At 38.1% G+C, this 26,357-nt stretch overlaps 1 protein-coding gene across 1 annotated transcript in view; it reads right to left on the reverse strand.

Annotated features, from left to right (window-relative positions):
- Positions 1–1,121: 1,121 nt before the first annotated feature.
- Positions 1,122–26,357, reverse strand: part of EFHC2 (EF-hand domain containing 2) — a 68,550-nt gene continuing 43,314 nt past the window's right edge. Inside the window, exons 10-15 of the mRNA XM_061988611.1 lie at positions 24,236–24,432; positions 19,802–19,935; positions 12,421–12,618; positions 10,686–10,778; positions 3,697–3,802; positions 1,122–1,318 (exon numbers count right to left, since the gene is read on the reverse strand). Coding sequence (XP_061844595.1) covers positions 1,223–1,318; positions 3,697–3,802; positions 10,686–10,778; positions 12,421–12,618; positions 19,802–19,935; positions 24,236–24,432 — 824 coding nt within the window. The 3' untranslated portion in view covers positions 1,122–1,222. The remainder of the gene's footprint in view (positions 1,319–3,696; positions 3,803–10,685; positions 10,779–12,420; positions 12,619–19,801; positions 19,936–24,235; positions 24,433–26,357) is intronic.

A 26,357-nucleotide genomic window follows, 5' to 3' on the forward strand; every position in this document is an offset into this window, starting at 1 on the left:
AATAATTTCTTCTCAGGAGGTGGGAGGGATAGAGAGAACACGTACAATTAAAAATTTCATTTACACTATCACTCAGAAGTGCATGAATTACTGAATTAAGTTATTCTTTGAACTATCGTCTTTCCCTCAGTTGGGGGATTCACATATCTTGAATATTTACCCTTCTAAATCAAACACTTCTTACCTGAATTGTAACTTCAGATTACAGAAAGCACATGGGAGTTCTTGGTCTACTGAATGCATGAGTTTCCCAGCCATCAGCAGAGCTGTGGCTCACACTTCTTCCACTGCAAAATTGCCATGGATGAGTCTGCTCCCCCCTTTCACCTCAGCTCTTCCATTCTTTAAACTGAGGTAATGACTTCTCTCACAAAAGCATGCAGCAAATTCAGATTTAATCATGGCTTTAAGCTGGCGTAAGCTTAAAAATACAACATTGCTATCAGCAACACCATTTAGTCATTGCAACTTCTAGCAAAGAGAAAGGCATCAATTAATTTTCAAAGGTCAAGTATGGTGCTACTGCACATGAAAGTTATGCTGAAAGACCTTCTCTTCATACATGTCTCACCCAAGAAAACTTGGGTGGCTACTAATCTGAGTCTCATTTAAAACAAAAAGCAAGAACTGATAGCTTCCGTGCCGTGCCTGCAAAACATCTACATTGGAAGGCTATAATTATCTTACACCAGAAGCAACTTTATACTGTGTTAAAACCTTGCTAGTATTTCCTCCGTAGAATAACAAACTTTGACACAAATGGTACTTAAGCATCACCACAGGCGTATATAGCAAAACACAGACATAAGTCGAAGAGCAAGAGAGGAAATTTGAATGGAATTACCTTATTGTGCTAATATAATCCAATCTGATACTGTAAGAGGTCATCCAACAACCTCTGTTTGCAGAACAAAGGGGAGTCAGTTGGATTTTGCTTTGTTTGACCCCAAAATTTCTCAGTATTTGTAAATTCGCCATATAACCAGCCACAAAGATTAAGGGATACAGTTTTAATTATGCTTCTATAAGAATGAGAGAGTAGTTTGATTTAGAAAGATTTAGAAAAATACACAAAGTATATAACTGTGTTGGAATAAAAAATTAAATGCAATAAAGCCCTATATCTGATTTTTTTGTTTTACAAGGAATGTTTTCAGTATCTCTCTAAGTAAGCTTTGGAGCTGAAACGATAATATAAAAGCTGTGCCTTGCTCAGATCACATTATTCTTCCTTGCCAAACAGATCATCCAGAAGAGGTAAGTATTGGATCCCTTTCACAGGAATTGATGAGGGCTGTCTGCTCCAACCATCTTCATTCTGAAATTAGTAACCCAGAGAATATCTTAGAATATAATACTGACAACAAGAACAATTAAAAGCTGGCCAACATAAGACTGAATGAGCTGTTCCATTTCCACATGTGGACTTTTATATAGCTCATCCTCTTAAAAGATTATTACATTCACATTTTATATCAGTCTTACAGAGTATTTTATTAAAACATATTTTCTACCATTAGACTTTTTGCAGATATTTTCAAATTAAATAATGCTCTATTTTCTTGTGAATCATCTATGTTTCAACACCAAAAACCATGCAAAACAATGAGACAGAAAGAAGAAAATAGTCAGCTAAACAAGCACAACTCTGTTGCTGAAATCTATCTGTCAAATACAGGTACTTTAGTCCCTAAATATTTATATTAATTCATGTTAAGTCATGAACAGAATGACAATTGGATTCTGAAGTTGAACGAGATTTAAATCCCTTCCTTTCTCTGATTTTTTCCATTTTGTATTGATCTGTTCATTAAAATATTCTTGTACTCTACCAAAGATAGCTTAGGTATTGCAGTCAACTAACAAAAGAACAAAGTGAATAAAAAACTCAGCAAACTATACTGGCACCAATTTGGGTGCAGCTCATTAAAAAACAATGTTATATGTCAGTATGACAGTTACAGCAAGACTTTGGAGTTGATGAGGAACCAATCCTCCTAGCATGATAATAACTGATAATTTCTATTGATGTTCTTTTTTCCTTTTCTGTTTCAGCTGTCACCTTCCTCCTGTAACTCCCCATATTGTTCTCAAGAGAAGCTCTTAGGCATCAGCAACTTACAGAAAGTCCATTCACTGTCTGTTCTACAAACAACCACCACATCTTCCTCATCCTCAAACAAAACCTCATCTCTTATGCTGATCAGAACATACATTTCACCACAAATGTCCACTTAACCTCCTGTTTGTTTCATATACACCTTTTCCTTCACTCCTTCAATTTGTGGAGATTGCCTCTTGGTTCCATCACCACTTACACCCCACTTCACCCTGTAGGAGCCATCTCTTTCCCTCATCTGCCAGAAATCAGGTCATGCTCAATGGTTAGATGAGCCATTCTGTGAGGGAAAAAACTAATCAAATACATTCAACAGTGGGTGTATTTGTGCCTCTGCTTCTCTCACTCATGCTTTTTTGTACAGATCTTAGCATCAACTTAAGGCAAAAATCCTCTGGGCCTCTGACATTCTTTTTGTTTCTGTGAGGCCCACAAGGCCCCTTATCCTGACACAATCTCCTGAGAACAGTCACTGTTTAAACACTGAGTTATAATTTAAGCAATTAATCCTTCTGTAAAAGAAAGGACACCCTCTGAACAAAACTTAACACACACTTTGAACCACAAGACTGCTGTTTAAAACACATGGAAGGGCTTTGATTTTATTTCTGCAAGATGGAAAAACTCTTCACAACGACAAAGTGAAAAATAAACCACCATGCGAAGGAGAGCAAACCAGTAGCATTGGTCCTTTGTTAGTCATCACCAACAGCTTTAGATACTACGGAAAAAAGAGCTGGTAAGCCAAGTAAGATTGAGGAGTCAGGTTAAAAGCACAGTACTTAAGGAATATTGGTTTAAACTATGCCACCACTGAACTTGAATTTAAAGGAATGCTATGTTTCTAAACAGTCTGAATGCAAACACATTCAGTACAAGCATAGCAACACATTGACAAGGCCAGAACAGCAGAATCATGTGCTGTTAGAGGGCTTTGGGTTTATCTGTTACGAAGTTTTTAAAAATCAGCATAATTGCCTTATGCACCATCTATTTTAAAGTCTTCCATTCAGAACAAGATGGCAAGATCAGATTAATCCCTGCAGTTTGTTGATAATGCATTTTTATTTACCTTAAGGAGCAGGCTGGTGAAGATGTACAAAGTCGATCTATCAATACTGCTCTCGTTGTACACCCACCAGTCATGTGGTGGGTTATGTACAAGTTTCTATGGAGTTATAAAAAATACACAGCTATTTTCTGCAGTGTCAGTGGAGTTTAAAGTATTTCCTGACTCTCTCAGCAAGCAAACAGATAGTTTGACATGTGACAACAAGATTTGTGGGTGAAGCGGTATTCACACCCATTCTTCATGGACAAATACACCTGTTTCCCTTTATCTCTCTCTTTTTTTATCCTCCTAGAGAAATGTCACAGAGATGTGACACCTACTTAGGCACAGGGGTGTTACAGGGCTCCTTGTCACTGTCTGATTTCTAAACCTCCTAGAAAGAGAAGCACAAATGCCCGAACATAAAAACTGTTGTGGTCTCGGTTGAATAAAGCACTCATGTTAAAGTTGGACAAATTATATCAATGTACTGTATGGTTCCTTTCCTCAGATATGCTGGTGTTACCTTGACAGGAATTTTTATTGTCTGGAAAGCAGGGATTTTATTCTTTCTCCAGTTCAGCCCATTCACAAACTTTTTATATTCCACTTGCTTATGGTCATCTTCAAACCTAAGCAGAATATTTTAAGATGATTCAAGGTTAAAAGGAATTCTTTAAAAAGTTGTAACATGTTATCTACAGCACATTAATACATTACCTTTTGGATAATATTTTTTTTACTCTTCTATTACCAAACACTGTCAGAATCACAGGATCACAGAATCTCAAGCATTGGAAGGAACTTCGAAAGATCATCTAGTACAACCCCCTGCCAGAGCAGGACCACCTAGAGTAGGTCACACAGGAACTCATCCAGGTGGGTTTTAAATGTCTCCAGAGGAGACTCCACAACCCATTTGGGCAGCCTGTTCCGGTGCTCTCTCACTCTCACAGTGAAGAAGTTTTTCCTTGTGTTTCTTTGGAATCTCTTACGTTGTATCCATTGTTCCTTGTCTTGCCATTGGACATCACTGAGAACAGCCTGGCTCCATCCTCCTGACATCTGTCCTTTACATATTTGGAAACATTAATGAGGTCACCCCTCAGTCTCCTTTTCTCCAAGCTGAAGAGCTCCAGCTCCCTCAGGGAGAAGCTGAAGAGCTCCAGCTCCCTCCATCATAAGGGAGATGCTCCACTCCTTTCATCATCTTGGTGGCCCTGCGCTGAACTCTCTCCAGCAGCTCCCTGTCCTTCTTGAACTGAGGGGCCCAGAACTGAGCACAATTCTCCAGATGAGGTCTCATGAGGGCACAGAAAAATACTACCAATCTGTCAGGACTTGTATATCACATATTCTATTCTGTATTCTTACATTTTATTGTCTCTCATAGAAGAACTTCTTTAAAGTTTATTACATTTCAACTAATTTCATTTTACTTTTGAAGCACTGCCCAACCTTTTCCAGCACTGAGACCTCCCAACTGGTGACATAGAGCTGAGATGACCAGTGTATGATTCCTCTGTGTAGAAAAGCAACACGTAGAATGATATGAGAGAACTGTGCTGTAACACAACTGACCTGCTCTATATGGCTTCTACAATCATTTCCCAAAAATAAGGAATCCTTCAAAAATGCTGTTTACACACATACCAATATCAATTTACAACGAACAAATACACATCTCTCTGACTTATCAAATATTAGTCAGATTTAAAAATCACAAGTTTTGTCATTTGGTTTATGGCATGGTTCTTTATTTTATGCAATAAATATATATTTGTGTCAGTTATGAGGGTTCTCTAAATGCATGAAGATATATATGCTGGTGAGACAATTACTACTGCACAGGAGCAAGATCATCTCCAGAAAATAAGTCTTTTAGAAAATAATTTTATCTTGTGCTTAAAGAAATATCACTGTACAAAATATGGGTCTCAAAACCTGTAAACCACTGCAGAGGATTCTGATAAAAATTAAGCATAAAGGTACTTTAAGGGAGAATTTACAGCACAAACTGGGAAAACAATACCAGAGAAATCTGAAATCTAGTGACAAAAATAAACAGCGATGAACTGCAACTCATCTTCTCTTTCTCCTCCCCCCACACCTTTCATTTAATAGTCAGCAGGAGAGATAATAATAAAATATACTGAGAGCCATAAACAGAGATGCTAGTGATAAACTGGAATGTTAAGTACAGTGAGTTATGCTGAAGATGAAAGCAAAGTCAGAAAAGAATGCTACTGTTATTAGAATTAAAGAGGGGCCTGAAACACTGCCATGAGAAACTCTCCTATGAGAGCTTGCCTCTTTTTAACAGCTAACAAGCAAGTTAACATTTTCATAAAGCCTTACTTTTGGGAAATATATCCAACATACAAGAAAATTATCATTCTCACTTCTAGGGGATTCTGTACACTTCAGTTTTTTTGCAGGTGGTGGTTGTGAAAAGAAAGGAGTTTTGCATTAGAAGTAACAAAAAAGCTTAGAGCTCTTGGGAAAAAAAAAAAACCCATGGCACACCGATTTTGAATTACACAACTATCACGAAAACTCTTTTTTTTACTGCATATGTATTTGTCTGTTGCTCATTATGACAACTTAAAAGATTAAATCTACTGCCAAGATGTAGAACTGTAGAAGCATGATTTTTAAAGAGCAATGTAATTACTTAAATTTTATGTTGAGGAAATGAAGTCAAGAAAAGCATTGCTCTCAACACATGTTAAGAAGAAGAAAAGTCTTTTGATGTGACAGCACTAGCGCAGAGATGACAACACGGGCACGAAGTTAGTATATAACCAAAGATTTTACATGGGTAGAGGAAATGAGATTCCTAAATCTCATTTTCTAAATAGCTACAGAAAATAGCTTAAAATATTATTCTAGAATAATCCAGAAAGGGAAAAAAATTACTCTTTAGATCTCTTTCCTGCTGTGACTTATTATATCAATCTACTAAAAGCACATACTTGCAATTTGGCACAGCGTATCCAGATGGACTGAGGAGATGTTATCAATTTGTGCATTATTAGGCCAGAGATGTTGTACATTTCAGTGGCTGGAGTTAATATGACTGAAGCTGACAGTGCCCTTCAGGAGAGGAAATTAGATTTGTTTTATCAAGGAGATGTAACAAAGATCTCTTGAAACCATGCTTCTCTCCAGTTTTGCCCTATGACTTCACCAATGCATGTCATTTTAGACTATGAGAGTCACTCCCCCAACCCTACCATAGTTTGGAGACCTTTTTTTTATTTCTTTGACATTACAGAAATAATCACACATTTCTGCTTCTAAAATTATATTAATAATGAAATACTCCAGACTTGAAAAATCTGGTTAAATCATGTTACGACCGTTCCTGAGGATGCTTTGGTGAGTGAAGGCTACTTACAAATATTTTTTCTTTCCCATCAAGAAATCTCTAACCAAACATTTATGTGAGAAGTTAATGTAGATGGCAGAGTTTTTTAACTTCTTAGTTTTGAACAACACTTATTAAGAAGTTAATCTGATAATAGTAGATGAGAAGCATCATGCTGGTTTAACCTTAGAGAAAATGCTGGGGTTTTTCAGCTGGTTTGATGTGCTCTGGGTCACACAGATATATACCTAAACTGTCATAAACTGCTCCTATGAAGAAATTTAGAACAGCAAAAACGGACAACTCTATGCAGCTGATCAGTATGAGTTAAGAAACGGCTGCCATCTCATGCATACATTTATTCACGTCTTGAACAACTATAAATTGAACCACCAGTTCCTCAGCAGATTTAGCAACAAAAACAACTTCTTTTAAGATACTCAAATATTAATGCTAGGGAATCTTTTCATCAGAAGTGGCACAGGGAGTCTTGGGCATCCAAGGTAATGAGCAGAAGACGGAGTGCAGGAGAACAATCTTGTGGCCATTCCCAATGTTGATCCTGCTATCAGGATACCTGCTCTAGCAGGAAGGTTTGCTTTCTGAAAGAAATAGGTCAGCCATAAAAAAATATTACAAGTAGGCCACGAGGCATAAACCAGGGAAAAATTGAGCAGGCAGGAGTGGCCTGGCCTGGCCTATGGATGACTAGAGAACTGGGATGACCATGTAGGAGGCCCTTTGTTTTCAGGCACTGCTACCTGAGACCACAGCAATTAACTTTTTCAAAACCACAAACCACCTTACAGAGGCCAACAGTCTCACCCTGGTACTGTGGAGAGGGGAAGAAATACACAGCTGCTTTTAACACAAATTAAGAGATGTATTTGTAGAAATAGGGACATAAGCTTAACAACTAACATTTGTCATCCATTCTTTCTTTCCTCCATTTTCCTTATCTGCCAGCTGTTTATGTATCCTCTAGGGAAGGTCTGCATCTTTTCAAGTCTTTGTTAGCATACATTTAGCATTGCAGTAAATAAAAATAACTGGGAAAAAAAAAACCCTAAACTAATTACTTAAGCACTTCAGCAACATTTATTTATTAAACAAACTAGAATTGTTCATTATGCCTGAATAAATTTAAAGAAATGTTTGTAATGACTACTGTAGTTTTCTGGCAGAAACAATTGTGTACCATCTGGATTGCTTAATACATTGTGATTAAAAGTTTGACTTGCCCATTTTTTTAATCTTAAAAAACTAAGTAAGAATATGCTGATGGAGAAAGGAAATACTTGTTAACAAACCAGCCCAGGTGAACTGGAAAAATGGACAGATTGTTGGGTATCTAAATAATACTATTTCACCATTCCATAATCAAAAATGTAAATTCAGTTGAGCTAGACAACATGAAAAGGTCTTACGAAACCTCAGCCTTTGTGTTAATTCTCCTTACACTCTGTGGAAACTGGTCTTTGGGTACAGTAAACAAAGTCTTGGGTCATCCGGAGGCAACCACAAATTTAGACAATAACTTCTAGTCCCATCCCATGCTTAAAAAGTCACACATCATTGCAGTATAAATTTCAAATGTAAATGATACATACTTTCAGAGTATTACCTTTCAAAATGGAAAAATAGAACCATTAGGTCCTACAGAACGTCTTTGCCACCAAATCTCAGACAGTAAAGTTGAATAAACATAGAGCTTCAGGCTTCAACTATTATCTGATCACATTTTCTACCATCATGTGTATAGCTGAAAAGGGTCCAGCTAGTGCATTAGCTATATATATACACTGACTTTGCGGGAGTCAATCCAATGACTTTTATTGTACCACAGTCTTCCTTCATAAATACAATACACACAGTAGGAACACCACCACCACTCAATTCGGAAATGTCAATGGACACCAAATTATGTGCTTCCTCACAAAAAAAAAAAAAAAAAAAAAAAAAAAAGAAAGAAATTTGTTGCCCACACTGAACTGCACACTCCCCAGGAGTGAGGTTGTCCTTCATTAACATCAAACCTGCCTGTTTTAAAATTCTTTAGTCTCAAAGAAAACTACAGAAAGCAAGAGGAGAGGAAGAGAAAAGTCTAAATCTCATTCAGCCAATTCTACTCCTTGATTTCAAGATTACTGGAAATTAACTCCTATTAAATAGACTTCCAAAAATTCTTTCCCTAACTGAGCACCTTCATGAAACAATAAACTTACTAAACAATGCCAACTGTGCATAGTATTGAGAATGTGACACCCTTCCTTCTTACCTGCAGTGCAATGTCTCACCACATAAACTACCATCTTTTGAAGTAGATGATATTGTAACTTAGAACTGGCATTACACATAGCACTCTCCTTAAGTACTCCTCACACTGATTTCTGAGGCACAGCTTCACACCATTCCCCTTTTTCATAGAGAAATCTACCATTCAGGCTGACCACAGACTCTTTAGAAACAAAGGAAAGTGGATAGTAACTTAGAAATCCAGCCCTTATACAGCCTGAGAAATTAACTCTCCTTCTCCATCGCTTACAGAAAGAGTCAAGGGCAGCCAAATCCTAATTCAGCTGTCATGAGTATCTGGCTAAAGCTAGGTGAAATCCAGCCCTTAGTCTCCTCTTTGTCTTATAGGCTTATCTCTGATTTTTATTAGAGTGTACTAGGCTTTTTCTTTTTAACTGCCTACACTAAGACTCTTCAGGAGAAAAGAGGTTAATCTCACAAAAGCTTTCCCTGGTATAAATTCACAAACAATAAACATGTCCCTGGAGCCTGTGATGTGTCAGACTTGTCTGTTTCTCATCAACTTTGAGTTAGTACATAAAGAATATCCTCCAGTCCCTTGTCTGTGCATCTATTCAATTTCAGTCATTGTGAAGTGGAAACTACGAAAACCCTTTGTCTATTGTACCAGAATCCTATTGACAGGATGTCAACTGTCCTCCAACAGTTTTTATGTTAGGCAACTTAGTGGGAGTTCTAAAAAACGAGTTTTACATTAATGCTAAATTTCAGAGAGGCTTCTGATGACTAATGCTTGCAGTCTAACTGTCAGAACTGAAGAACAGAAAACAAATTGCCAAAGCTGTTTTTCTGGCTACTGCAGGGGAACTATTCTGAATGGTTTGGGTCTGGAAACAGAGGCTTTGTTAAAAATAGACCCTTAGGCTTCTTGAAGCAGTCTTTCATTAAGATATCTTGATTCCAGTACTAAGATGCTTTATTTAAATTGATTCTATGTTTCCACCTTACAAGTTTTCATTATTTGATAAATCCAGATGCTTAGTTTGCTTCTAAAATAAAGAAGCACATCTACCTAAAAACATCTAAATATGGGAGAAGACAAGACCTGCTCCTGCTTTTAACACAGTACAAAGACAAAACATTTAAGGATTTCTCACAAGGAAAAGAAGAGAACAATGAACATGCATTTAAACCTATTACCATAACCTGGCCATGAAAACCAAACCCCTTATGACATGAGTGTTCAAAGCACCACAAGTTACTCTGAACTTTAGCCTTTAATACAAGTGCACTGAATAAATATTAATTCTCACTTTTATTCCCATCAGTACAGCTCGACAAGCAATAGATCTCAAAACAACTGAACATGCTATGGAAAAAGACTGTAATCATGACAACACTCCTTTTCCGTTTCAAAAATCGCAAGACAATATGTTTCAGGTGAGATTAATAGAGCTAGAAAATTGCTTTTATTTACTACTGATGTGGTCTACCTAATTCAAGGACATTTCATCATATTCATCTTGGTATGTTTCTTAAAACTCACATAATGCGCTTTCATAAGATTACTGGTTTTACCTTACATATACACAGGAATAACTAATGTAAAAAAGTGAATCTCACTGATAACTGCAGGTATCAGTAGCTGATTCCCATAAGAATAACTCCAGAAAAAAATGAAGAGAAGTTGCTAAGATGCATACACCACAGTTGATGACAAATATTCCACAAATAGGAAAATCCACATGTGTGTTGGGGAAAAATCAGCATCATGGAATTATTAGTATCATGTAAGTGAATAATTCTTAAGAACTGTGTCTGCAATAGATATTTAGCATTGATTTGCACCCATGCATACTATCATATCTTACTATCTGTCCTTAACTTACATTGTCAGCAAAGCTTGCAGATCATCATCAGCCAGTGGTAACTTAAAGGACTTGCAAACAGTCCTGCACATTTCATGAGGCAGCACTCCACATCTACACAAACAGAAAGAGAGAAGGAAAAGTGTACGTTAGGTATTTTCCAGATTTACTTCAAGTGAACGTTGCTGTGAATAGGAAAACACATGAGGAACATCAAAGTAAAGCAAACAAAGTTTTATGATGGCTTGGATGGACCTGTTCTGCAATGGGTGAAAAACTGGCTGGATGGTCAGGCCCAGAGAGTGGGAGTGAATGGAGTTAAATCCAGTTGGCCAGCTACCAGTAGTGTTCCCCAGGACTCAGTGCTGGGGATTGTTTTGTTTAACATCCTTACAAATTATCTGGATGAGGGCATTGAGTGCACCCTTAGTAAATTTGTGGGCAGGTGTGTTGACCTATTGGAAAACAGGAAAGCTCTTCAGAGGGACCTGGACAGGCAGAATAGATGGGCCGAGGCCAATTGTATGAGGTTCAACAAGGCCAAGTGCCAGGTCCTGCACTTGGGCCACAACCCCAGGCAACTCTACAGGCTTGGGGCAGAGTGGCTTGAGAGCTGTTTTGCATAAAGGGATCTGGGGGTGTTAATCAACAGCCACCTGAACATGAGCCAGCAGTGTGCCCAGGTGGCCAAGAAGGCCAATGACATCATACCTTGTATCAGAAACAGAGTGGCCAGGAGGGCCAGGGAAGTGATTGCCACCCTTGTACTCAGTGTTGATGAGTCCTTGAATACTGTGTTAGGTTCTGGGCCCCTCACTACAAGGACATTGAGGTGCTGGAGTTTGTCCAGAGATAGGTAACAAAGCTGGTGAAGAGTCTGGACAACAAGTCTGATGAGAAGCGGCTTGAGGGAGCTGGGATTGCTTAGCCTGGAGAAGAGGAGGCTGAGAGGAGATACGATTACAGCTGCCTGAAGGGGAATTGTAGTGAGGTGGGGGTCAATCTCCAGTTATGAATGACAGGACATGAGGAAATGGGCTCAAGTTGCTCCAGGGGAGGTTTTAGATCATACATCAGAAAGAACTTTTTCACTGAGCGAGTTATCAAGCATTGGTTACTAACTGGCTGCCCAGGGAGGTGGTGGAGTCACCATCCCTAGAGATATTCAAAACACAAACAGATGAGCTGCTGAGGGGCACGCTTTAGTTTAGTGATGGGCTTGGCAGTGTGAGGTTGGTGGTTAGTCTTGATGATCTTAATGGCCTTTTCCAACTGTAACAATTCCATGATTCTATGAAATTTCACTATTATGAAGTGGAGAAACTTAAAGTTCAGATGATGGCCTGCCTCTTCCACACAGAGGTCCTTGGTGAATCTCTGTGACTATTTATCTGTGACATCAGAAAAAAGGCAAATGAGTCATATAACTAATCTGGTACAAATCCTTTCTTTTTTCCTTTAAATAACTATTTTTCTTCTTTGATTTAAAACACTGTGTTCCGCCAGTGAAGAGATATCTGATTATGTCACAGAATGTTCAGTACAGCAGCTACAATAAAAAGTCCACAAACAAAATGAAGAATTGCCAAAAAGGCTACCCTTTTCTCATCTACCATCAGGTGCTGAAAAAGGCTTCACATTACAAGCAATATTCTTTGGCCACAAGATATCAGTTGCTCAGGAACAAACAGAAATTAAGCAGGTTTACAAGCAGAGCTTCCCAAACAACAGTTGAAGATAAACAGAGGAAATTTACTTTTCACGGTCATTGTAGACAAGCATCGCAGACAGTTGTTCAAAATTCTCAAAGTTATTTTTCTTTAGTTTTTCTTGAGCCACCGCAAGGAGGTAGTGGAGGTCCATTTCATATTCATCTCTCACACTGTAATAGCGCCCGAGAGTCATAATTTCATGTTCTGAAAATGCTCCATCAGTGATGCTGACTATCAAATTCCTGATCACAAAAAAAACCAACCCAACAGCATTAAGGTAAAACAGTTAGAAGTAGTTCATAATCACAGAGTTTCAGGGAAAAACAAACCAAAAAAAAGGGTCAAACTGCACTCATTATAAAATGCTGTATTTAGATCTTTAAACAATGCACCTATTTAAATTTGAAATCCAGATCTGTTCAAGGACATATCATGGAAATTACCTGAATTCTTAAACTTTTTCAGGCAGTCCACATTTCCTCAGTACCTGTCTATACATACAAAACTACATGATAATTGTGACTGAAGCCTGTTACTAGAGATGTCACACAGGCACAGAATATTAGCAGAGATTAACTTTGTCATTGCATTTATCCAACAAGATAGTGAATTAATAAGATATTACCCTGTTTTGTTCCCAACTATATTTTGTACTAATTTGATTAATTATCTGTAAACATAAAGCATGTACAACAGTTACATAAACAGATAATTAAGAATGACAGAGGAGAATTAAGAATGACAGAGGAGAAGTGAGGTGGATGATCCCAACAAATACCAGAATCTTAATCAAGTGTCAAGCCACATTTCACAAAGCAATGTGGAAGCTGGTCCTTGATGGGTAATTTTCAGGGAAAGCTGGCAGAAGGGAAACAGAAATTCATTGCAAAGAGAGGGCAGAAAATTACACCAAACTTGTAATCATAGAAGCATAGAAGTATAGAAGCATAGAATCATAGTATGGTAGGGGTTGGAAGGGACCTTTAGAGATAATTTAGTCCAACTCCCTTGCAGAAGCAGGTTCACACCTAGATCAGGTCGCATAGGAACATGTCCAGGTGGGTCTTGAAGACCTCCAAGGAAAGAGACTCCACAACCCCTCTGGGCAGCCTGTGCCAGGGCTCCCTCACCCTCACAGTGAAATAGTTTTTTCTTATGTTTAAGTAGAACTTTTTGTGTTCCAGCTTCATCCCATTACCCCCTGTCCTGTTACTAGCTACTACAGAATAAAGGGATGTCCCAGCCTCCTGACATCCACCCTTTAGATATTTATAAATGTTAATAAATAATACATGTTAATATTTATAAATGTTAATAATAATCACAAGCCTTCATGGCAAGAATGGAAAGCAGGAGGCAGTAGCAAGAACAGTTTGTGCTTGGAGTGTGTGGCAGAGAATCAGATCCTATGCAGCGAAGAGCTGGAGATGCACTCTCCCAAGATTGCTTGTACTGCTCAGATGAATCAGCCCAATCCAAGAAAGAAGAAACGTCCCTGAGATGCATCTGATGGGCTAGTGCTGGCATTGAATGACTAGTCATTTCTGTTAATATCAAGAATTTGTTGCTGATAATAGGGCTGGAGTGATTTCTGGGTAAACTCCTGAAGGCACTTGTAGCACCTCGGCAAACAGACACAAGCTTTGGAGCTGAAGAACCAAGACTAGTAACTACAGTTCAGAACAACCTCTCTCTGCTTTATATTGTTGGTGGAGGGGATAAGAAGGGGTTTTGTTACCTTCAATGATTAGAGTTCTTCATATGTCCTAGATGTTGACAAAACACCAGTAGCAAGGTATGCAAGGAAACCTGGGAAGTTTCCTGCCTGTTTAGAAAAAAAGTGGCCTCAACTGCAGGTTAACTCAACAGTTACAAGGCCTTTTGTCAAACATAGCTTAGCATAAACACATTGGCAATGTGATCCCAGAAGTCTGCCTCTGCTGAACTCAGATTCAACAGGATTGGTTTTTTTTCAAACACTAATCATCAACATAGGGCTGTGTGCCTCAGTCAAAATCAGATTCATTATATACGATACTTCTGGATAAACTGCACTAAAAATAAGCTTCACTGCAATTGCTGATGCCATTAGAGCTGTACTTTGTGGTACCCTTAAGAGTATCTCATCATTATGATTATATACTGATCTTTGAAAACAAATGGAAGAAATTATTAGTGATGCACAAGACTCAAACTGCTGACTGGAGAACAGATAAATAATTGAATGAATCTGACAATGATGTGAACTGAAAGCATGGAAACTTAGTACTCAACTTACTACTTATCAACAAACATAATTTTTCACTTGTCTCTTCTCAGAGAACTGTGTGATTCTGTTCAAATTAAGATATCTCTTAATAGAACCTGGTTTCATTCACACAGCTATTCAGAAAAGAATGCTGAACTCTGTACAGTCTACTTTGAGTCAACTGCTGATTTTTTTTCATATTAAATAAATCAGAAAGATCCTTTATTTGCACTAGCAGGAGATAAATATAAGAAAACAAGCTGTTGACAGTAGAAAACTTTGAGATTATGTACATTCAATGACCAAAATTGGTCCATATATTGATATTATCATTATCTCGTCAGTATTATTATTCCACGTACTGAATATTACTATTTATATTATAGCAGCATTCACAGATCCAGTCAAAACTGGAGCTTCTTTCCTGGAGCCTACAGTAATACTGCAAACACAAAGAAGAGGACAATACTGCCTGACAAGCCTGGCACTCTAAATGGTTGGGTTGGTGAAGCTGAAAGCATGTAGATAACATCAACCATCTGAATATTTCCACAGACTGCATTTCTATACATGCCACAGGTTTTTCCAGTGTCAAGATTTTAAAAGTCTTTTATTTTCTCAAGTCAGTCAATGACAATTAAGTCACAAAAACTCCTAGATAAAATTACTATCTTGTTTGGAAGTTAAGGAATATTTTAGTCATGGTTAGGGGCTCATGAGTGAGACCAAAGATTCGCAAACAGAATTACATCTATACTATTCCTGGCAAAAAGAAACAAGCTGCAACAATTGTCCCCACAGCTTAGTTACCTTTTGTTTAATTTTTTGTTGTTGTTCTAGAAGAACAAGACAGATTGTAATCTGAAGTTGGTAGAGGAAGAAGAAATAATAATTAACTGCTAAAGAGAGATGTGTCTTAAACTCAATTGATGATAGGCATCTCTGTTAAACCCACACGTTTCTTTGTCTCTAACGGTGAACAGTCTTGACAGTAGCTTATAAGAAAAAACAGTCTGGATAGGACCATGTAATGCACAGGCATCTAAGCTGTAGCTATTTTTTTCTTCTCTTTTTTGACAAAACTTTTAATAGTTTTAACAATAGCTTGGAGGACAGCTTCAGAGTACACCATGTATTTATTTCCTGGATTATGTCAAGTAGATTTGGCTTCTGAAAGTAGTTGAATTGTATAATTACTATTCTGCTTCATTACATCATACTTATATTTTTAAATGGAGCTCATATAAAACCACATAGGTAGAAAGGAAGAAATCTGAACAGCCAAATTCAGAGCACCGTAAAGCTTTAGCTGTATTTAAGATAAGAAAAAGAGGATTACCATGCTGGTTTAAGCTGTCACATAGATAATTGCCTGTACTAAAAATAATTATTTGTAGTTAGTTATAATCATGAAATGCCATGATAGATTAAAAATAAACAGTGCTGAACACACAAAAATACATAATTGAAAGAAAAATATGTATTCTATTCACAGAAAAATGTCTTTGACTTTTCATAGATGCAAAGAAGTGCTCTCATCTTCATCACAAGAATGTTTCATTCCAAAATAAGATACATAGATATTAAAAAGAAAAGAGTCTTTAGATTACTGGATATAATATGAAATAATAGAAACAAAATCTACTATCCCTATAAAGTACAAAAGTTAAATGTTTTACAGAGGCAAATTTTTCCTCTGGCAGTGTGAATGATTTCTGTTAGACTTGATACGGTCTCACCACCATAGGAGGGATGCTAGACCATTTGTAGGTGCTCAGACTGACCCAGGTGAGAACTGAGGCCAAGGAAACGTTTCTTAGATGGCTTCCTTTGCTTTCTGTCCTGCTCATGGAGAGAGCTACCACATTTTTTATGCTGAAACCAAGTGCCTCAATATCATATAACTAGACATATCTTACTCCGTGACACAGAACGGCACTACTCTATATTAGACAGTTGGGCTGTTCACAGCTGCACAGAATATGACTGTGATTAAATTTACACACAACTGAGCCTCTTCTTGATAAAGTAAAAATCTTTCTCTGATGCTTAAAAGCACAATCATCCCTTCTAAAACTGTGCTCCACCAATTTTATCAGACCTATGTTCTGAAACTTTGACCTGCTCTTACTGCATGTAAGAAGATAAAGTTTTGCAGATGATTATTTCACAATTTTGAATCAAAACTGTAATTATTTTATTTAAAACATTTATTATGCATATAAGTTAAGAAGCTTTTTCAACTTGCTTCTGCAGGGGGGTTGGACTAGATGATCTCTAAAGGTCCCTTCCAACTCCTACCATTCTATGATTCTATGATATATGTTAACTTTCCATTTTCTCCCCTTAAACTAGTAATTTCCTTTTCCTTCTTAATGCAAGTCGCAATTAAAAATCTTACTTCTGTTGAGTAAAACATCTGAGCTTAGAAATAGTTTCACCAAAAGCTGCATCCCTCAGTTTAAATCCTACCTTTTAATCCTTTACTTTTCATTTCTGAATACTTTTCATTTCTGTGGGTGATATTGACGTGGGAGTTTATTACAAGCCACCTGATCAGGAAGTCAAGGAGGCCTTCCACAGATGAAAGCAGCCTCACAATCACAGGCCCTGGATCTCATGGGAAACTTCAACCACCTTGACGTTTTCTGGCAAAGCCACAGCCAAGCACACACAGTTCAGGAGGTTCCTGCAGTGCATTGATGATAACTTCCTGATACAGACGGTTGAGAAGCCAGCAAGGAGGAGAGTGCTGCTAGATCTTGTCCTAACACATAAAAAAAGTCTGGTCAGGGATGTGAAGGTTGGGGCCAACCTTGGCTGCAGTGACCATGAAATAAAGGGGTTCAGGATCCTGTGTGGAAGAAGCAAGACACCAAGCAGAATTGCAACTCTTGGCTTCAGGATAGCTAACTTTGGCTTCTTCAAAAACCTGCTTTGAGGAATCCCTTGAGCTAGGATTCTAGAAGGGACAGGTGCCCAAGAAAGCTGGTTAATATTAAGGCACTATCTCCTCCAAGTCCAAGATTAGTGTGTATAAGTAAAAAATCAGGTAAAGGAGTTAAGAGGCCTGTGTGGATGAATGAGATGCTTCTGGAACAACTCAAATAGTAGAAGATAGTCTATGGAACATGGAAAAAGGGAACAACTCAATTTGAAGAAGTAAGTCTATGGAACATGGGAAAAGGGACTGACAGCTTGGGAAGAGTATAGGAACATTGCCAGATTATGCAAGGATGTAACAAAGGAGGCTTAAAGCCTCATTGGAATTAAATCTGGCAAGAGATGTAAAGAAAAGCAAGAAGGGCTTCATCAAGTATCCCCAGTAAAAGGAAAACTATGGAGAATGTAAGCTCCTGCTGAACAAATACGGTGCCCTGGTGACAGAGGATGCAGAGCTACTGAATGCCTCCTCTGCTTCAGTCTTTACTGCTAAAGTCAACCCTCGAGAATCCCAGTCCCTGGGGGGATAGAGAGAAAGTCTGGAGAAAGGATGACCCTTCTCTTGATTGAGGAGCATTGGATTAGGGATCTCCTGGGCAAGCTGGACACTCATAAATCCACAAATCTATGAGACCTGATGGGATGCACCCACCAGTGCTGAAGGAGATGCTGATATTATCGCAAAGCTACTCTCCATCATTTTTGAGCCATCATTTAGCACAGGCAAGGTGCCTGAGGACTGGAGAAAGGTCAAAGTCACGCCAGTCTTCAAAAAGGGCAAGAAGGATGACCCAGGAAACTCCAGGCCAGTCAGCCTCACCTCCATCCCTGGAAAGGTGATGGAACAACTCATCCTCGATGTCATCTCTAAGCACATGAAGAAAAAGATGGTTATCAGGGGGAGTCAACATGGATTCACCAAGGGGAAACGCTGCTTGACCAACCTGATAGCCTTCTATGATAGCATGACTGGCTGGCTAGATGAAGGGGGAGCAGTGGATGTCATCTACCTTGACTTCAGCAAGGCTTTTGACACCATCTCCCATAACATCCTCTTAGAAAAGCTCAGGCAGTGTGGGCTGGAAGAAGAGTGTGTGCAGCAGGTCGAGGGAGATTCTCCTCCCTGGCTACTCTGCCCTGGTGAGGCTACATCTGAAGTATAGTGTCCAGTTCTGGATTCTCCAGTTCAAGAGAGAGAGGGAATTTCTGGAGAGAGCCTATCAGAGGGCTAGAAAGATGATCAGGGGACTGGAGCATCTCTCTTATGAGGAAAAGCTGAAAGAGCTTATGAGGAAAGCTGTTTGCCTGGAGAAGACTGAGAGGGGATCTTATCAATGCTGATAAATACCTAAAGACCAGGTGCTGAGAGCATGGAGTTAGTCTTTCTTTCTGTAGTGCTCAGTGACAGGACAAGGGGTAATGGGTACAAGCTGGAACACAGGAAATTCCATTTGAACACAAAGAGGAGTTTCTTTCCTGTGAGGGTAAGGGAGTCCTGGCACAGGCTGCCCAGGAAGAGTCTGGAGTCTCCTTATCCAGAGGCTTTCAAAACACACCTGGACATGTTCCTGTGTGACCTAATCGTGGTGGACCTGCTTTAGCAGGGAGATGGACTAGATCATCTTCAAAGGTCCCTTCCAATCCTGACCATTCTGTGACTGTGATATACATTTGCCCATTGCCTTATCTGGATCATTGTCAGAATCCAGATTTCTGCTCCCCCTAACTATGCTGAAATTACCATCCAACAATTAATTATTGCTCTCACTATTGCTTTCCAGTCTTTAAAAAAGATGCTGACTCCTGCAGTACACCTTGCTCTCTTTTCTTTATCAATGATTCAAAACCCAAATAACACCATTTTCAGGGTGCAACTCAATCAGTCCTTGAATTTCAAAAGTACTGATTAATTTCTTTCACTGTTGGGATGGACATTATCTTTCATTGTATATATTACTGCTGCTTTGCCCTTCTTCACAACACTCTGTGCCAGCTCCATAAAAACAGACAGATTTTAGTTGTGCTTCTCAGCTTACTTGAAACTATTGCATTTCTCTTTTTTTCTTGGGCATGGATCCACTTTCATTTTCACACAGTCTCCAAGTAAATGCAAAACAAATGTGCATCATTTGTCAGCTAACACGTGCAGAAAGCATCAAGAAACTGTCATACTTTAAACATGTTTGGGGAATGTGTCTTAATTAGATACTAAAAAACAAAACCCACTGTCTTACCTGAAAGGGTCATACTCGATCACCTTGTTATGCTCAGAGTCAGTGGCTGCAAACATCTGTCTGATTTCTCGAGAACGAGGTTCAGCTACGTCTTTCAGTTTCTTGAGGATAACATCAATATCAGCCATAGGGAACTTAACCGAGGAAAGCAAGACATAGATTAGAGAGAAAAGCGTTATGCAACCAACTATGTATGTACCACCAAGATGCAGGGCAATGTTGAACTGCTAAGTATTAGTTTCTTCATTGTCTCTTTTCAAATGCATAAATTGGCACCGTGTTACATTTGGAAGAAAGTTTGCTTCTGAATAAGCTGCTTCCTACCAAGAATATAAAAAATTTAAACAAAAATCATCAGATCATACACTCTCAGAAAGTTTACTCCAAGCTACATAAAAGGACTTCCACTTTTGCTTCAAATATTGTATTGTTGAAGAAGAAGTAGAAATATTTAAAGCACCATTCTAAGAACTTGGTCCTCAGTTTATGTTGGTGCACCTCACTTAATTCTCAATGTAAAAATTTCACCAAGTTAAAACTACTCTCTCCACCAATAGCTCCAATGAACTCTTTAAATAGATACTCTGTTTCACACTTGACTCTGTTGTCTTGCATACTTAGAGTTAGCAGATCGGAAACTTGTTATGAACCAATTTTTCCTGTCATGTAAGAAGAATGCTTGTTTCTCCCTAAATCTACCATTAAAATAAATTTGAATTTAAGTAAACAGAACTAAAGCTCTAAGGCTTCCCCTATATATTCAGATTGTTGTGTGAAAGGTCTATCAAAGATTTATTGGTTACAATCACTTTAAACATAAAACATCTATGTGGGGTTGAGTCCAAGTAGGAATATCTGATATGTCCTTACATCTTTCATGCTCTACCTAACTTATAAAGCACAACAAACTGTTTGAAAATAGTTTTCTTCCATTTCTTCCATAAGCAATGTTGTTTTAACTAGCAATTATTTGAAATTTGATATGACTAGTATTAAGAACCTAATCACAACAGAGACTGGGCCTCATTCCCAATTATGCTGAAGTCTGTCTACAGCTCTGTATCAGTTCAAAGGAATCTAGAAAAAGATATTTACAGTCCTGAGGACACTGCCAGAACAGTACATATTGATCCTAGTTTAATTCATACATCAATGGTTGCAGGTAACATGCTCAGATTTAGACAATTGCTGCCTGTGCCAAAACTCCAAGTACAACCCTGGCATGCAATGCCACAAAAGGCAATGGTGTGGAGCAGTTGGACCAGCAATCAGAAAGTTTTAGAGACAGCAACTTTTTCAATCTCCTCCCCCGGTTGTTGTTATTTGGGCCAAAAGCACACAGCTTTTTGCTGAAAAAGCAAGGAACAGAAACTGAGAAAAGACTGGGCAGAAGGAATCAATGAGTAGAGTATTTAAAGACGGACAAAGTGTTCTGTCTATTTAAAAACCTGTCTTCTCCACATTATCAAAGCAGTTATTTTTACATCTTTTTTCTAAACTACATTTAACAAACACCTACATAGACATTGAGTATCTGAGCAGAATGGCAACAACTCCTCACCACTTTCCTTGTCTCATGCAATTGCAGGCATACTAGTAGTTATAATCTACTTTTGTTTGACTGTCTTGCCTAAATCAGAGGTTATTGGGTTGAACTCAGTAGAAGTAAAACTAACCTTCTTGTTTGTGCTGCAGAAGACTACAAAGTTTGAACAACTGAGATTTTTTTCAGAGATGATGAGTTATTTTCCAAAAAGGCACAGTGATGCCTTGTTTGAAAGAGTGTTCCTCAAACCTGGATAATACCAATAGGACTTTGCACAACACACAGGTTCTGTTGTGCAACCAAATTTACGCTTTCTAAACCTTTTTTTTCCCTTCAAATTGGAAAAGAAACTAAAAGTATTGAAAAGTTTCAAGAATTACATCCTTAAAGTTACTTTTGGTACAGGTGGCAATCAAAATTACAAGACTTGATGATTTTTATCTTCCCATAACTTAAAAACAGTACAATAAATACCATTTTGAAACAGAAAAAAAAATAAGTCCCAAAATACCTCATATGGTGTCAAACAAATGTCTCAATAATAGCAAAATCAATTCTCACCTGCACTGTGATTACCAATGAAAATTTAATCTAAATCAATATGTGCCTACAGAAATGTGGTCAAAATGGCATTTTTCAGAAGAAATACATTCCATTTGGATTTCTTTCACCAGTTTTCAGGAAATATACTGATCTGTTCTGCTGAAAAGAAACCTCTGTCTATTCAGAAGGAGAATTATTTACTTCCTAATTTTAGAAATAATTGACAAACTATGACCTTAAAATTGCTTCCCCTTCTCTAAATCAAGGTGTGTCCTTACTTCTGGAGCTCTATTCAAAGGATGTGAACAAAGTATCTGTCATTGGGAGAATAAACCTTTTTTTCTGTTAGGTGTTTTAAAATCTCGACTGTGCAAAGAACATTCCAAACTTCACTTAAACAAAGTATTTTTAGTGCTGCTTCTACCCATTTTGCAGATTTTATTTTGACAATATACATCATTCAGTCTGGAAAACTAAGATCTCACCTGTTTGATCCACGATAATGAATGCAAACAGCAGTTAGAAAGAATGTTTATAATCAAATTATGCACTCTGCCTTTTGGACAATAGCTTTGGTTTTGCTTCTACTAGGAGGAGAAACAGTCCAGCAGTAAGCAAACATAACATATATAGCTTTGTATTTTACTGCTTAAAGCATTTCACAGCAACAAGCATTTTGCAGACCTTCCTCGTTACTCCAGGGAAGGCAGGTGGTGCTAACTCTGCATTAATTTACGAAGAAATCACAGCGCTCTGCTATTTCCATTTGAGTGAGGACAGCACGTGTGGCCCAAAGGCAGCACAGGGTCAGGTTGCAACCACCTCTGCCTCAGCAGCACAAGGGCATCAAGACTCGCAGTCCCCGAGACTGCACTTGGCCTGCCGGCATCTCAGGAGTCCTGCAGGCTCACTAACTTTGGTGAACCGGCAGACAGGGAACAGTCCAAACTTGCACCAAGAATCTCCTCTCTTCTCTGTCCACAGAAGGTGTGGATGAGTGGGCAGAGGATGACAACTTGTTAAACACTCCTAAATTCTGAACCAGCCCATGCAAAAGGACAGCTTTGAAGTAAGCACAATTAATGCTTCCATAAAGCATATGTACTGCCCCAAAGTCATCACAGCACAGCCTAGTCCAGAGCCTGATGCTCAAGATCACACTATCATGAAGCAATAACACAGATGAGGGACTGAGATGCAGAAATGCCTTGCCTCCTGAGCTAGTTCTTGGAGTGACTGGGTCAGAGCTGTACATAACAGGTATGTCCAAGTATACCAGAGTACATTTATTCAAACACTGAAGCCCAAACTTCTCCATAAAAACAAATAGTAATCTCCATTCCTATAACAAACCAACATAAAATCCTACAAAATGCTCTGTGATTCTTCTGTAGTTCTCCATCCTTTCTTTTTTGACCTCCATTACCATTGCCATAGGACAATCCATCTCCTCCTACTGGATACATTTCTGGCTTCAGTGAATGAAGGTTTCTTTACCAGCCATTTGTGTAGTGACTGATACAATAAAGTATATATCAGCAGAGGCACCCCAGCACTCTGTTTATTGTTGCTCTCCTCTCTGAAGGAAACCTCAAAAGACAGCAAAACCCAGCAAACTGCAACCTTGAATTCATGACTGTCATATTAATTTCTAATATTACAAGGGAAATATTGTGGCAGAAAAATATGTACAACTCCCAAAAAAAATCCAACAAGGGAATTAAATAACCTCATCGGTAAGACTCTAAATTGGATGTGCCCACATCTTGAGTACTATGAACTGTTCCAGTCTCCACATGTCTCAATTCCCTTGCAAGGACAGGCTTTTTAAAAAGGGTGAGACTCCTAAATTAGGCTGAGGGGGAAGAATGTCTGAGATTTATGAAATTATGAAGATGGTGCATAAGGTGAATCAAGACCTTCACCAAACGCTGGAACACTAAAACTATTCTAAAAGATAAACTGTTTTAAAAGATAAAAGATAGTTACTTCTTTTATCGTATGTTTTTCTAACATAGTAGGCAATGAACTTTCAACTCGCTGACACAGAAAGCTGTGGGAGGTAACAGTAACCATAGGTTCAACAAGGGATAGATCAATTCCAGACCTTCTAACAGCCCTTAATACAGTAAGAGTGGATGCTCAGAAAGTAGAAATGGAATGGAGAATAAAGAATGGCCAAGCTTGCACGCAGTTTCTAACTAACATCTCCTAAATCCATTGCTAGACAGAGAACACTGGGCTGTGAGCTTTGGGTGAAGAAGCTAACTATAAATAATAATGAAAAATACACAGATAAAGTATAGTCCTTAAAGATAACAGAAAATAACAAGAGCTCGCTTCACCTCATTTGCATGCTTCTCCATATAGTTGATTGCGTACTCGTCAGCATCCACCAAAAGAAAGTTGTGACCATGGAAACAAACTCTGGCTCCAACAAACAGATTCTGAGCCTTGAAGTATTCAGATGGCTCACTCTTAAAGAGCTCTTGCCCAGGCTTCTTAATGCGACCTCTCTTCAAGAACTTCCCACCAAGTATCCCTATGGGAACAGAATTGTAAATAATGAATTGTAGTTTTACTTGGAAAAAAACCCAAAGAAACAAACAAAAAAATACAACACATAATAAAACCTCAAAAGAACCCCAAACCTGTCAGTTTGTACCTAAATACCAGTTTTCATCCTTGAGTTTCTTGTCTTGTAATAAACTCTCCCCCTCCCTCCCATTGCTAAAAGAATTGTCTCTGCCAGTGTCTACATCAACAGTCACATTGTGTATATTCTGAGACATATCTCATTTGAATGCCTGACAAACACCTTCCTTTTTTTTTTTTTTCTTTTCATTAAAATGGGCCAGAAATGTGCCTCTTCAAGTCGTTCCCATAACCCTGTTGCCAGCCTTGGGACTGACCCTTGAGATGCAAAATGTACAATGCAGGCAATTATCCTTGAACTGTTAGAGCAAAAAAAGAAAACCAAAAAAATCACAACTTAGACCCACAAAGATCACGAATTCTGGTGCACTGTAATTCCAACTCGTTTTTAAGGGCTTTTGAAAGTAAAAAAAAAAGAAAAGTAGGAGTGACATGTCACTGTCTTCAACTTTCTGCCAATGCAATTTAATTGTGAGCTGTTATTTCCTTTATGTGCTGAGCATGTCACATTATTTCTTTTCACATTATAATGATTTTATTCCTGTCACTGGAAACTGCAGAGTGCTCAAGGGTACGTAAGACAATAAAAAGAATACTTCACTTTACAGTAATATCTCCTGGTGCACCACAAATTGCATGGCACATAGCATGTTTTCCAGAAACCATTCTGTCACATGTTTAGTTTCATCGGGATATGTGCCCTACAATAGCTCTGGAGTGCCTTAGAGTTTGTTTCCTGTTTATATCTGAGCTTCCAAGCCAAAAGACAAAATGCATACTTTAGTACTATTTAATGATGTCTTGTATATTAGGTCGTGATGCAAGTCCAATAAAAGTTTGATAAACAGTGTAATAAAATGTCTTTTATAATCAAAATCATAAATGAATGTGAAATTCAAACTACTTATTAAACCAGAGTTTGGAGCAGATGTCTGTCTTAACTGCTTTACTAGCACCATAAAAGCAAAAGACAAAAAATACACTATGGTAATGGTTAGATCTAGCTTGAATCAAAAAATGATTCAAATCACTAATGTAGCTCTAATCTTAACGGATTCTTTTTTACCTATGTATTAAAACAAATATTAAATTCTTAGGTTACATCAACCTGGCAACTCTTTGTTATATTTAGATAGAACTGGTCTCTCTAAGATCGGAACTTCACCTTTGTCTCTTTATTTCCCTGAAATTGCGCACTTAGATTGGAAACTTACCTTCATACTCTGTCCCATAATTGTTTTTCAAATGCTACAGGTTAGTACATTTCAAGTGGTATAAAGGAAAACAACAAAAAAAATCTCATTAAGTTAGAGATTTTACACTGAAACCTGATGAGAAATTTTTATGGAAATCTATGAGAGCCAGGCTCAAAGCACAAAATAAACACCACAACCAAAGACCCTCCTCTATTAAGATCAGATCAGACTTTGCAGGTGTTTGTACAGCTGTCAGCTTGGTCTTAAACTGAGTAAAAAAGGGGTTGTGATCTTCTGCATGGGGAGTCAAAGTTCTCATGCTTTGAACCTCAACTCAACAAGTGCTTCAAGATGTCCAACTCTATGCATTTCAAATAGTTTCAGAGTGTTACTAGTAGTGTGAAGTTCTTCTCTGCAGCCTTCAGGTTGCTGGACTGAGAAAAGCAAGAGCTTCTGTTTTAGAATGGAGATTTGAAACATTTTTAATAGACAATTTTTATCAGATAAAAAGGAAAAAATAGCCCTTTGAATGTGTGCACAAAGAGATTGCCAAGTTGTTATTTTGGAACTTAATTACTGTTTTAACTCATCCCCTCTCTGAGGTGTACTCTTACTT

This window comes from Colius striatus, chromosome 1, assembly GCF_028858725.1.
Source record: "Colius striatus isolate bColStr4 chromosome 1, bColStr4.1.hap1, whole genome shotgun sequence".
Taxonomy (NCBI): domain Eukaryota; kingdom Metazoa; phylum Chordata; class Aves; order Coliiformes; family Coliidae; genus Colius; species Colius striatus.